Below are 13,486 nucleotides of genomic sequence, written 5' to 3'. Positions count from 1 at the left end.
TGACGTGATCTTCCTTTCTGGGTTGGCGCCCCCCCTTGGTTTGTGCCGTGGCGAAGATCTTTGTGGGCTATACTCAGCCTCATCTCACCACCTCTAGTGGTGTGGGGGCTGTGCTTTGGGGTGGGGTTATATCCTTCCTGTTTGGCCCTGTCCGGGGGTATCATCGGATGGGGCCACAGTGTCTCCTGACCCCTCCGGTCTCAGCCTCCAGTATTTATGTGTCGGGGGGCTAGGGTCAGTTTGTTATATCTGGTACTTCTCCTGTCTTATCCGGTGTCCTGTGTGAATTTAAGTATACTCTCTCTAATTCTCTCTTTCTCTCGGAGGACCTGAGCCCTAGGACCATGCGTCAGGACTACCTGGCATGATGACTCCTTGCTGTCCCCAGTCCACCTGGCCGTGCTGCTGCTCCAGTTAACTGTTCTGCCTGCGGCTATGGAATCCTGACCTGTTCACCGGACGTGCTACCTGTCCCAGACCTGCTGTTTTCAACTCTCTAGAGACAGCAGGAGCGTTAGAGATACTCTTAATGATCGGCTATGAAAAGCCAACTGACATTTACTCCTGAGGTGCTGACTTGCTGCAACCTCGACAACTACTGTGATTATTATTATTTGACCATGCTGGTCATCTATGAACATCTTGGCCATGTTCTGTTATAATCTCCGCCAGAAGAGGACTGGCCACCCCTCATAGCCTGGTTCCTCTAGGTTTCTTCCTAGGTTTTGGCTTTTCTAGGGAGAAAAACTCCCTAGCCACCGTGCTTCTACACCTGCATTGCTTGCTGTTTGGGGTTTTAGGCTGGGTTTCTGTACAGCACTTTGAGATATCAGCTGATGTACGAAGGGCTATATAAATAAATTTGATTTGATATATACCGGCTTACTCAAATCACCTTACAAAGTACAAGTCTTGGTGCACTTAATGTATCTTGTAGGGATAGATCAAACTGATTGTTTTTTCAAATACCGAAGAAGATTTGACACCAAGTGTTTGTGGCCAAGAAGTTTCCCGAATTAGAATATATATATTTTTTAAATCAAAAGGATGCATTCTGCTATTGTGTAGCTATTATCCATGACAGCCTATGGCAATATCTCAGTGAAATTAATATTGACCATCACAAGAGGCAGAGGAAAGGTCAAAATTAGCAAATAGATAGTTATTCTGAAATTAATTGGCTACAATTAATTGGCTACAGGAAGGTCGCTGGTTTGAATACCCGAGCCAACAAGGCAAAAAAATTATTTGTGCCCTGGAGCAAGGCACTTAACCCTAATTTGCACCAGGGGTGCCGTACTACTATGGCTGACCCTGTAAAACATCATATTTCACTGCACCTATCCGGTGTATGTGACAAACAAAAAATATGAAGATTTGATGAGTCATCTATGATGAATAGTGAAACTCAGCTCTTCCATTTCAACATAAAAACTCCCATTTATCTAGAAGCATCTGCTCGGTCTAAGACATTTTTCCTGATAAACAAAAAAGACATCAGTTTGCCTCATAACTTTGAATAACAATGAAGATGAATAGTTCATTCTGAGCCAGGGGACCAGAACCGATGTAAACCAGGGTGGATTTGCAGAAAAACTAATTTAAGCCCCAGATTTGAGAGCGACCACTGGAACACTAGGCCAAAACATAGATAAAGGATCATTTATTTTCAGCCTGCCGTTTTTCGTAGTGACAAGAGATTAACAGGGACAGGAGGGAGCCTGCCTTTCGTTCAGCAGTGATAACACCAAATTTGTGTTTCTCCCATTTGGGTAATGGGAAGAAAAAGCACTGTTTATACAGTTTAAATGACCTGACACTAAAGCCTGCATTATCCACCCTTAAGAAGAAATGGAAGTTTACTTTCTGCACTGAAATTGCCCTGAAATCTAATCTATTACTTTACAATGTTTACCTTTCACAGAAATAGTCTTACTACAGCTAGTACAGAGGTGGATTTTTGCAAACAATAAACATGGGTGCATATAAAGGCCATATAAACATAGTTAAGACATGCAGTAGGCTATCGTAAATACAAATAGCAATTTCTCCAGATTATGTGTGGATATCAAAAGTCGCTTTGGATAAAAGTGTCTGCTAAATAGCATATATTATTATACGTATACATACAGTTGAAGTCGGAAGTTTACATACACTTAGGTTGGAGTCATTAAAACTCGGTTTTCAACCACTCAAATTCTTGTTAACAAACTATAGTTTTGGCAAGTCTGTTAGGACATTTACTTTGTGCATGTGTGGCTGATGTGAAATGGCTAGCTAGTTAGCAGTGGTGCGCGCTAATAGTGTTTCAATCGGTGACGTCACTCGCTCTGAGACCTAGAAGTAGTTGTTCCCCTTGCTCTGCAAGGGCCGCGGCTTTTGTGGCGCGATGGGTAACGATGCTTCGTGAGTGACTGTGGATGATGTGTGCAGAGGGTCCCTGGTTCAAGCCCAGGTTGGGGCGAGGAGAGGGACGGAAGTTATACTGTTACACAAGTAATTTTCCCAAAAATTATTAACAGATTATTTCACTGTATCACAATTCCAGTGGGTCAGAAGTTTACATACACTAAGTTAACTGTGCCTTTAAACAGCTCGGAAAATTCCAGAAAACGATGTCATGGCTTTAGAAGCTTCTGATAGGCTAATTGACATCAATTGAGTCAATTGGAGGTGTACCTGAGGATGTATTTTAAGGCCTACCTTCAAACTCAGTGCCTCTTTGCTTGACATCATGGGAAAATCAAAAGAAATCAGCCAAGACCTCAGAAAAAAAATGGTAGACCTCCACAAGTCTGGTTCATCCTTGGGAGCAATTTCCAAACGCCTGAATGTACCACGTTCATCTGTACAAACAACAGTATGCAAGTATAAATACCATGGGATCACGCAGCCGCCATACCGCTCAAGAAGGAGACGCATTCTGTCTCCTAGAGATAAACATACTTTGGTGCGAAAAGTGCAAATCAATCCCAGAACAGCAGCAAAGGGCCTTGTGAAGATGCTGGAGGAAACAGGTAAAAAAGTATCTATATCCAAAGTAAAACGAGTCCTATATCGACATAACCTGAAAGGCCGCTCAGTAAGAAGGAGCCACTGCTCCAAAACAGCCATAAAAAAGCCAGACTACGGTTTGCAACTGCACATGGGGACAAAGATCGTACTTTTTGAAGAAATGTCCTCTGGTCTGACGAAACAAAAATAGAACTGTTTGGCCATAATGACCATCATTATGTTTGGAGGAAAAAGGGGGAGGCTTGCAAGCCGAAGAACACCATCCCAAACGTGAAGCACGGGGGTGGCAGCATCATGTTGTGGGGGTGCTTTGCTGCAGGAGGGACTGGTGCACTTCACAAAATAGATGGCATCATGAGGGAGGAAAATTATGTGGATATAATGAAGCAACATCAAGACATCAGTCAGGAACTTAAAGCTTGGTCGCAAATGGGTCTTCCAAATGGTCATTGAACCCAAGCATATTTCCAAAGTTGTGGCAAAATGGCTTAAGGACAACAAAGTCAAGGTATTGGAGTGGCCATCACAAAGCCCTGACCTCAATCCCATAGAAAAATTGTGGGCAGAACTGAAAAGGCGTGTGCGAGCAAGGAGGCCTACAAACCTGACTCAGTTACACCAGCTCTGTCAGGAGGAATGGGCCAAAATTCACTCAACTTATTGTGGGAAGCTTGTGGAAGGCTACCCGAATGTTTGACCCAGGTTTAAATTGTTTAAGGCAATACTACCAAATACTAATTGAGTGTATGTAAACTTCTGACACACCGGAAATGTGATCAAAGAAAAAAAGCTTAAATAAATCTCTACTATTGTTCTGACATTTCACATTCTTAACATAAATTGGTGATCCTAACTGACCTAAAACAGGGAATTATTACTAGGATTAAATGTCAGGAATTGTGAAAAATTGAGTTTAAATGTATTTGGCTATGGTGTATGTAAACTTCCAACTTCAACTGTATATGTGATGTGTGCACTGGTTAGGGTCATACCTTTAGATGTTGACGGACATCATAGCCACACTGGGTGTTTAAAACTGAGTCCTGCAGAGAGAGAGAAAGAAACAGCTCAAATTAGTCCGGTAAGTGTCAAGGACTAACAAGAGGCATACCTAAAAATGAGCATGGCAGTTATAACAACTAGTACAGAGTGACTTATTCAGAGGAGACAGATACTGAAGGAGCAATGACACCAAGAGAGACATGGAGGTAAGGGCAGGCAGATTACTCACTGCAGGGTCACTGAGGCAGCAGGAGAAGGGCACTCCGCACCTCTCTCTGCTGGGGTTGTTGTTGGTGCAGTTGAAGTAGACGTTCAGGTTCCAGTCATCAGGCTCCTTGGCTCCGCAGCAGTGGTTCTAGGACAGACAAGAGGGAAGTTTGAGTCAGATAGTTCTAACGAACCCAAACACACACCAACTCCTGAGGTGTGTTTCCATACCATACATCTGACAGTGTAGGACTGAGCACACAGTCACTTAGAGGAGAGCAGTTCAAGTATCATCAGGTCCCTAGAAAACAACAGGCCATTGTAGCAAGCACACAATTACACACTAACACTAGGATGTATGAACCATCTCGGGAAGGGGTTAGGAGGAAAGGAAATTAATGTGACAGAACCGATGTGAGGGACAGCAGGTGATTAAGTAACTTCGTGTCTCACATTCTCCCTGCCTCTATATCCCATTACCCACCCCCCAACACAACACGCTACATAGCTCTCGCTCTGTGCCTCTCTCACCAGCTTTTGCAGGGAGTCAACGAGGTTTTGCAGGTCGATGTCCTCTCTGTAGGCCTTGACGTTGGCCAGGAAGAAGTCGTTGATCCACTCTCTGACGTTGTCCTGGAAGACGAACGCCAGCACAGCCGCAGTCAGTTCCAGGAAGAAGATTAACCCGATCACCCCTGAGAACTAGAAGAGAAAAACAAGTTAACTATACGTGGTGGGAGACTGATAGAGAAGCATCAGAGTCAGAGACAACAGACTCAAATACAGGACAGTAGTAATCTTGGTAGTATGGTTTGGTAGTGCTCTGCACGGGTAGAAAAAAAACCAGCTTAAAGATAAAACAATTGCATGCCCTAATCAATGAAGGATGTGGTGTATGAAGAAAACTGGCTCTCATGAGGACCGCCACAGGAAAGGAAGAACCAGAGTTACCTCTGCTGCAGAGGACAAGTTCATTAGAGCTAACTGCACCTCAGATTGCAGCCCAAATAAATGCTTCAGAGTTCACCTCAACATCAACTATTCAGAAGAGACTACGTAAATCAGGCCTTCATAATTGAATTGCTGCAAAGAAACCACTACTAAAGGACACCGAAAAGAAGAAGAGACTTGCTTGGGCCAAGAAACACAAGCAATGGACATTAGACTGGTGGAAATCTGTCCTTTGGTCTGATGAGTCCAAATTGGAGATTTTTGGTTCCAACCGCCGTGTCTTTGTGAGACGCAGAGTAGTTGAACGGACGATCTCTGCGTGTGTGGTTCCCACCGTGAAGCATGGTGGGTGTAATGGTGCTTTGCTGGTGACACTGTCTGTGATTATTTGAATTCAAGGCACACTTAACCAGCATGGCTACCACAGCATTCTGCAGAGAAACGCCATCCCATCTAGTGTGCGCTTAGACTATCATTTATTTTTCAACATAATAATGTCCTAAACACACCTCCAGGCTGTGTAAGGGCTATTTGACAAAGGAGAGTTATGGAGTGCTGCATTAGATGACCTGGCCTCCACAATCACCCGACCTCAACCCAATTGAGATGGTTTGGGATGAGTTGGACCGCAGAGTGAAGGAAAAGCAGCCAACAAGTGCTCAGCATGTGGGAACTCCTTCAAGACTGTTGGAAAAGCATTCCTCATGAAGCTGGTTGAGAGAATGCCAAGAGTGTGCAAAGCTGTCATCAAGGCAAAGGGTGGCTACTTTGAAAAATCTCAAATATGCTTCGCATGGGAAATACATATGCGGATATCATCACGGTAGTTGGAACCAAAAATCTAAAATTTGGACCCCAGACAGAAATTTCCACCAGTCTAATGTCCACTGCTCGTGTTTCTTGGCCCAAGCAAGTCTCTTCTTATTATTGTTGTCCTTTAGCAGTTGTTTCCTTGCAGCAATTCGACCGTGAAGGCTTGATTCACACAATCTCCTCTGAACAGATTATGTTGAGATGTGTCTGTTACTTGAACTCTGAAGCATTTATTTGGGCTGCAATTTCTGAGGCTGGTAACTAATGAATTTATCCTCTGCAGCAGAGGTAATTCTGGATCTTCCTTTCCTGTGGCGGTCCTCATGAGAGCCAGTTTCATCATAGCGCTTGATGGTTTTTTGTGACTGCTTTGAAGAAACGTTCAACATTCTTGAAATGTTCCGTACTGACTGACCTTCATGTTTTACAATGTAATGGACTGTCGTTTCTCTTTGCTTCTTTGAGCTGTTCTTGCTAATATATATATATATATGGTCTTTTACCAAATAGGGCTATCTTCTGTATACCCCCCTACCTTGTCACAACGCAACTGATTGGCTCAAACGCATTAAGGAGGAAAGAAATTCCGCACATTAACTTAAGGCACACCTGTTAATTAATGCTTTCCAGGTGACTACCACATGAGAGAATGCAAAGAGTGCAAAGCTGTCATTGAGGCAAAGGGTGGCTATTTGAAGAATCTCAAATATAACATATTTAGATTTTATTAACACTTTTTTGGTTACTACATGATTCCATGTGTTATTTCATAGTTGATGTCGTCACTACTATTCTACAATGTAGAAAATAGTAAAAAAAATATATAAGAAAAACCCTTGAGTGAGTAGGTGTCCAAACTTTTGACTGATACTGTATATATATAAAATATTTTTGTGAAACGAACAGCTGACTGAAGAGTCAGTTTGAGCCAGTTTCTGTGGTAACATGGACGCTTAACGTGATGAAACTTTATTGCTTCTTGCTAAAACAAGCAAGGTGTTGCCTAGGTAATGCCCCCCTCCCTGCACCAGCAGCACAGAAAAATAGAATGAATAAAACGTGCTTGGAACTTCTAACCCTGGCAATTTGAACGGTAATTTCATGAACTCAAAAATGGTTGCCTGGTATATTCATGCAATAACTTCCATAGTAAAGTAGAATGTATGATGTTAACTTATGTGGCTCATAATTTGGAATACATTTTTTGTAAAGTCACTTGAGTTGAATCAACAAACCACAACACATTGATGGGTATACTTCCTGCCTTGCAACTATGGGTAAACTCGCAATGGCCACCAGTCCACCCCATATACCATCACGCTTGAATGGGGACGCACCTTCTATTCATGATATTTCTACGACAGCACATGCAGTCAAGAGGAGAGAATGATTACTTTTTTCTACTCAAACGGTTATTACAGTGACCTCGGTCATTTGGCTGACCAATGACCGCCACAGCCCCACTTGAAAGAGCAGCTAAAATGTGTACCAGTATTCTATGAGACCCCCAAGAGAGAGAGAAAGAGCAAGAGAAATATAAAGAGTATTGTTGTGGTGGTGCAGTACTCACAAACTTGAGGAGGCATATGTTCTCCCTGAGTGCTCCTACACATCCTGCAAAGCCCAGGATGAAGGTGATCGCTCCCACCAACAGCACCAGCCACACAGGGTCAAAGCCATGCAGCCGTGTCACCTGTGTCAGGTCCAACAGTACTCCCTACAGGAGTGAGAACAGTTGAGTTAACCGTTGAGCTAACAGATCCCCAGGGTATTGTGCATGGCAACACAGGACGACGGGTGAATTACATAAAATACTGTATGACCTTTCAGACATGGATGAGAGGCTGAGACCATTTCAAGCAAAGCATCAACATGCAAGTATACAGTCATTCCGAGAATAATGAATGGCACATTATAAAGAATTCAATTATTTAATACATTGACTAAATTACATGGCGTATCTGATTAAAAGCTGGCGTGTTATCCAGTAACATTAATATCTCTAATACGCATTTGAATAACCTCTAATGTAGCGGTTCAACCCTACAGAACAGAAATTGATTAAAATGTGTTATCAGCTTCAAGCTGTGTGTAACAATAGGGGAAATTAACTGTGAATTTGATGGTTGTGAATGTTTTAAAAGATGTGATGACAGTGATGACAAGTGACAAGTCTGTGGGCTGAAGGTCTGGCACAAACACAATTAGAGTCAATGAGTAGAGATAAGCTGTCTGTACGGTGGTGAAACATTTACAGAACAATGGGAGAAGCTGCTCCCTCACCTTCTCACTCCAGGCCCAGAACCCAATGGCGATGAATGCTGCTCCAGCCAGCTGAGGAAGGAAGCAGACCAACTTTTTTTCTGGTGTGTTCAGTTGTTTACTTTAATTTTTTACATTTTCACATAGGCATTAGGGAAAACTCTGCCACTAAATAATATTAAAGCATTACTAGGTATAAAAGAGGGAGCTTGCTAATAACGAAAACACTGACAATGTCTAATTTCAACGGACACCAAAATTCTCAAGAAATCGCAAAAAAAAAAAACAGGGAGAGATGGGTCATAAGTGGTTATTGCGTATCTTTGAACTCAGAATACAACTGCCCTATCAAGAGATGAATTAACGAGCTTAACCAAAATCCAAAACAGAAGCGTTTCTACATTTCCTGTTGACACAGACCAAGAGAAGAAGCTAGCAACTATCTTAGTGAGTCTCCTGTTCACGCGCTAAAACAGGAAGTAGGGGCTCTGAAGGTTATTTCTCAACTCGATGTTGGAAGGACATTGGAGATGTAGGCTAAAGCAACAAAAAAAATGCTCACACTTCTTTAATTTAGAAATAAACAGAAAGAGGCTGTTACCAGTGGAGGATGTTATCAGAGGGAATGGCTATTGAAAAAGGGCTCTGTGTAGAAAGATAGCAGCAGGGGGCACCAGGTCAGCCAGCAGGGGCTGCCATCAAAGGTGGAAAATGGTTTTAGTAAATCAATATGTTCTCTACATGGGCTTCCCAGACATTCTTGCCTTAAAAGAACACCATATTAGTCCCTCCAGGATTTTGCTGGAATTTTGTGATATTTGATAAAGTGTGCAGTTATTGGTTGAAATTTCAAGCCCCATTTTTGTACTGCGGTGATGGGTCAGTTTTATGCAATAATATTGTGATGATTTGACCTACAGAAATAGTGCAGTGATTGGTCAAATCTGCAAGCCCTCGTATAATATGCAGGAAATTATTGATTTTGCTAAATATGTTGTGATTACAGAATCCTGGAGGGACTGCCATATGCTCCACCTCATGCCGGGCGTAAACTACACGACTTTCAAAATCCTAACATCGCTGAGCCTCACATTAAACAAATGTCTTTCTTGTAGTTTTTTTTGTTGTCTTGCCAACGTAGTGGTGCGCACACTAAACGATGTGGCACAGACTGGGGGGTCACACACTACAAGATTCTTCACTTGGTCGTGAGGATTCTCGATACCATGCTGTCTTCTGAAAACAATGAGTGATTAGATTGTAAACGTAGCTGGAACAAGCGGTGGCTAAAAGCAGCCACAAACACATTCAAATCAGAAATTCATACTTGCCATACAGAGTTGAATGAGTTGACACTGGCTTTGGTTAAAGACAAGTACAAACACATACTAGTAGTAATCGCTCTGGCTCGACAGTCTACACATTCTGGGTGTGGCGATACATCATCATCTCACTGGCTTCTTCTCTGGCAAGCTCTCATTGCTGATCAGCGTTCTCAAAACCTACCGTTGCACATCTCACTACAAGAGCACTGCAGATTTGTGCTGATAAAATGTGTTTGAAAATATGGGAACGTCTGGGACGGCCCAAAGACGGGATCGATAGCCCTCAGATTGCGTCGGTGACAGCCACGCGTAGGCAACAACATGATGATTTTGTCTCCAATCTCAAAAACTTGTTTGGGACAGCTAATTCGGGGTCAAAATCATGTAGTGTACGCCTGGCTTTAAAGTTGCAGTATTCTTGAGTATCTGATTTACTGCTAATGGCTGACTACCAAACTAAACTCCAAGGTGAAGGAAGTTTATGATTTACTTCACCAACAGAGTGGAGCAGAGATCAGGCTTTTTGGAATCTAGCTCAGACTACAACAATTCACTCACGGGCAATACTTTTAAAAATGTGTTATCATGAAACGCCTACCGTGTACCTATGTTTGTCCTTTGTAGTTGCGGTGTTGTTTGCTGAAATCCATACTTTTTCAATAAATGTTAATAAAATACAACCACCGACGTTTTGCTCATGTCTGTTTCTCAAAGATGGCAATTTAGCACGAATGTGCATGTGTCAATTGATTATCCGATGACGTAAGCCTAGTGCTCCAAATACTCATTGTCCAATCAAATCACACAATCTACAGATGGTGTGCCGACCAATCGAATCTTGCAGATCATTACAGGTGTCCAAACCCAAAATTTGGCACATTACTTTATTGACTTGCCGCATTTTCTATCCAGAGATACTGAGAAATAACGAGAGAGAAATCATAAAAATATACTTTTATTTTACATATTACAATAATTTTATAGCAGGGGTCTACAAGAGGTCGATCGCGAGCTACCAGTAGCTCACAGCCCACCTATGAGTAGCTCGGCAAACAATTCTGAAAGTACATTATATTTTCAAGTGTTCCACTGCAATCTAACAAGTATCAGATAGTGTAAGCTACCCGCTACTGTCTAATCAACACAACATTATAAACTGTGTGGTTCAAACCCTGAATGCTGACTGGCTGACAGCTGTGCTATATCAGACCGTATATCATGGGTATGACAAAACATGTATTTTTACTGCTCTAATTACATTGGTAACCAGTTTATAATAGCAATAAGGCACGCCGGGGGTTTGTGGTATATGGCCAACATACCACACCTCGGGCGTTACTGCTTAATTATCACAACCCTGGTTAGCGACTATTGGCTTAAAAAGCCAAACCTAACAATATCTGCCAATTAATTTCCAGCAACATTGCCCGTCTGTCTGAGTGGTGCGCACGTTTGTCTATCATTTTGTGTTTAGCCAATTGATGTGATAACGGTCTTGTGGGTTGACAGAAATACTTTCCCCAAAACCGTCTCAATTAAATGTTAACTGCAAAGTAGGTGTACATGGCAGAAGTATATTATGAGTAATTATAAACTGGGTTGTTCGAGCGCTGAATGGTGATCGGTTGAAAGCCGTGGCATATCAGACTGTATACCATGGGTATTGACAAAACATTTATTTCTCTAATTATGCTGGTAACCAGTTTATAATAGAATAAGGCTCCTCGGGGGTTGTGCCGTGCTTAAGAACAGCCCTTAGCCGTGGTATATAGGCTATATACCACACCCCATCGGGCCGCATTGCTTAATTATAACATGTGTATCTATTATTTGCTTACTTTGCCATGAAATGAGCAGCAGCAGTAGAGAACTATGACTAGACCAGCACATTAGGATGGCACATTCCTCACCTCACTAGATGTGCAAGTAAAGGGTCAGGTGCAATAAAAGGGGAATTACAATATTTTTATATTTGTTCATTTTCTTCCATACACCACACCCCCCCTAAAAAAATGGTCTTCACATTGACTCAGGACATCCAATTTTGTTGTTTATCTATGAACAATTGTACATTTTAGAGTAAAAAACAAAACAAGTAGTGTACTACTTTCTCTTGAACACTAAGGACCCGGGGAAGAATTGCAGGCGAGATGAGAAGCTCACAACATGTTTAATTTATTATAAGTAGCTCTCATGCTAGAAATGGTTGGCAACCCCTGTTTAATAGACACAATTTAATTTACAAACATCAGAGATTCAATTGATGGAAGTAGCCATCTTCGAGAAACAGAAACGAGCAAAAAGTCAGTGGCTGTATTTGATTGTTTATTGAAAAGGTATGAATTTCAGCAATAAAAGAAAGGCACGCAACTAGAGGTGAAACATTGGAACAATGTAGGCATTTCAGGATTGACCTTTTTTAAAGTATTGGGCAAATCGATGTAGTCTGAGCTAGATTCCACAAAGTCTGGTCTCTGCTCCACTCTCTTGGTAAAGTTCATCATAAACTTACTTCACCATCGAGTGGAGTTTAGTCCGCTAGGCTAACTCAGGCCAACTATACAGCATATGCATAACTACATTCATAGCATAGCACCAAATGAGACAACGGGGTGTCACAGCATGTCTGTATTACTCATGGTTTACAGGGCTACCTACTGCTTGTGCTACTTACCCAAAATATGATGTTGTAGCTGAACATGAGGTACTTGTAACAGAAACTGACTTCTGCATTTTCATAACGATAGTAGTGCATATTTTCCCCTGTGTTGGGAAACAGGAGCGAGACGATGACAGTTACCACACAGATGGAACAAGATGTTAAAGGTTGACCTACTAGCTAGATAATTATCTAACGTTATTTGTTTACCCAGCTACATGTTCACAATCACTTAACTAGCAACATAGTTAGCTCGTGAGCGAACTGTTAGCTAGCTCATCTGAAACACTGAATCAAAGACTGAAATGGTAGCTACAACTGACTGTTCTTGGTCAGAAAAAGCCAGATAACTAGTTAGCTAACAAACAGTAGTTTGGCCAGCTAACAGTTAGCCTGCTAGCTAACCATCATTCGATTTGCTGCACACTGTCAAAACACCAACAGCTAGATAACAATAGCTACTAGCAGAGTTAACATTACTGTAGCTAGCTAACGTTAGATAGTTTACTAACGGATTCGTTACCTGGCTAACGTTAGTTGGTCAACACAATTCATTTATACTGTGGCTAGATAGTATCTAGTGATAGCCAGCTAGCTATGATACAGATGGAAACACAGCTAACTTAACTAAGTACTAGCCATAGTGGCTATCCGGAAAATAAATATATGCTTGTAAACAGAAGCCATTCATTCCCTAGTTAGCGAAATTAGCTAACGTTAGTCAAAGATTAGGACTCAATGTTAGCTTCGTGGCTAACTAGCGTAGCGATTAAGACAGTGTTCGTTTAACTGGCTAACTTAGCTATCTTGCTCAAAAAACGAAATATTCGTCAAACTTCACATTTTCAATATAGATAAAGTATCTACGTTACAAAAACAAAGTTTTTATATTTATTTTAATCGCTGCTACCTATCAACTTTCCCATTATCAACAACTCACCGCGGCTTTGTTTAGCGCTGCACTGCCCGTTGACAAAATATATATCTTGATTGAGTTTCGAAAACTCTTTGGAGACTTCTTTACTCCACTTCCTGTAAGGGCAGCAGGCCACGCCCACTTTTCTCCTGTTTTTGTTTTCGTGTTACCAAAAGGTTACACGTTAGAACTTTAATTGATATTTGATTAGGTAATAATATAACGTTATTTGTTTATCCAGCTACATGTTCATAATGCTATCACTTAGCTAGCAACATAGCTATGCAAACTCAACAAATCAACTTTAGCTAGCACTTAGCTATGAAAACTCAACAA

At 41.6% G+C, this 13,486-nt stretch overlaps 1 protein-coding gene across 1 annotated transcript in view; it reads right to left on the bottom strand.

Annotated features, from left to right (window-relative positions):
* LOC139570951 (tetraspanin-14-like) overlaps positions 1 to 13,270 on the bottom strand; it is a 17,471-nt gene extending 4,201 nt beyond the window's left edge. Inside the window, exons 1-7 of the mRNA XM_071393309.1 lie at positions 13,175 to 13,270; positions 12,250 to 12,338; positions 8,272 to 8,322; positions 7,559 to 7,705; positions 4,756 to 4,926; positions 4,247 to 4,372; positions 4,008 to 4,058 (exon numbers count right to left, since the gene is read on the bottom strand). Coding sequence (XP_071249410.1) covers positions 4,008 to 4,058; positions 4,247 to 4,372; positions 4,756 to 4,926; positions 7,559 to 7,705; positions 8,272 to 8,322; positions 12,250 to 12,330 — 627 coding nt within the window. The 5' untranslated portion in view covers positions 12,331 to 12,338; positions 13,175 to 13,270. The remainder of the gene's footprint in view (positions 1 to 4,007; positions 4,059 to 4,246; positions 4,373 to 4,755; positions 4,927 to 7,558; positions 7,706 to 8,271; positions 8,323 to 12,249; positions 12,339 to 13,174) is intronic.
* Positions 13,271 to 13,486: the final 216 nt, after the last annotated feature.

This window comes from Salvelinus alpinus, chromosome 3 (genome assembly GCF_045679555.1).
Source record: "Salvelinus alpinus chromosome 3, SLU_Salpinus.1, whole genome shotgun sequence".
Lineage (NCBI taxonomy): Eukaryota > Metazoa > Chordata > Actinopteri > Salmoniformes > Salmonidae > Salvelinus > Salvelinus alpinus.
The sequence above is the reverse complement of the archived record's forward strand: the minus strand, read 5'-3'. Positions and strand labels throughout refer to the sequence as shown.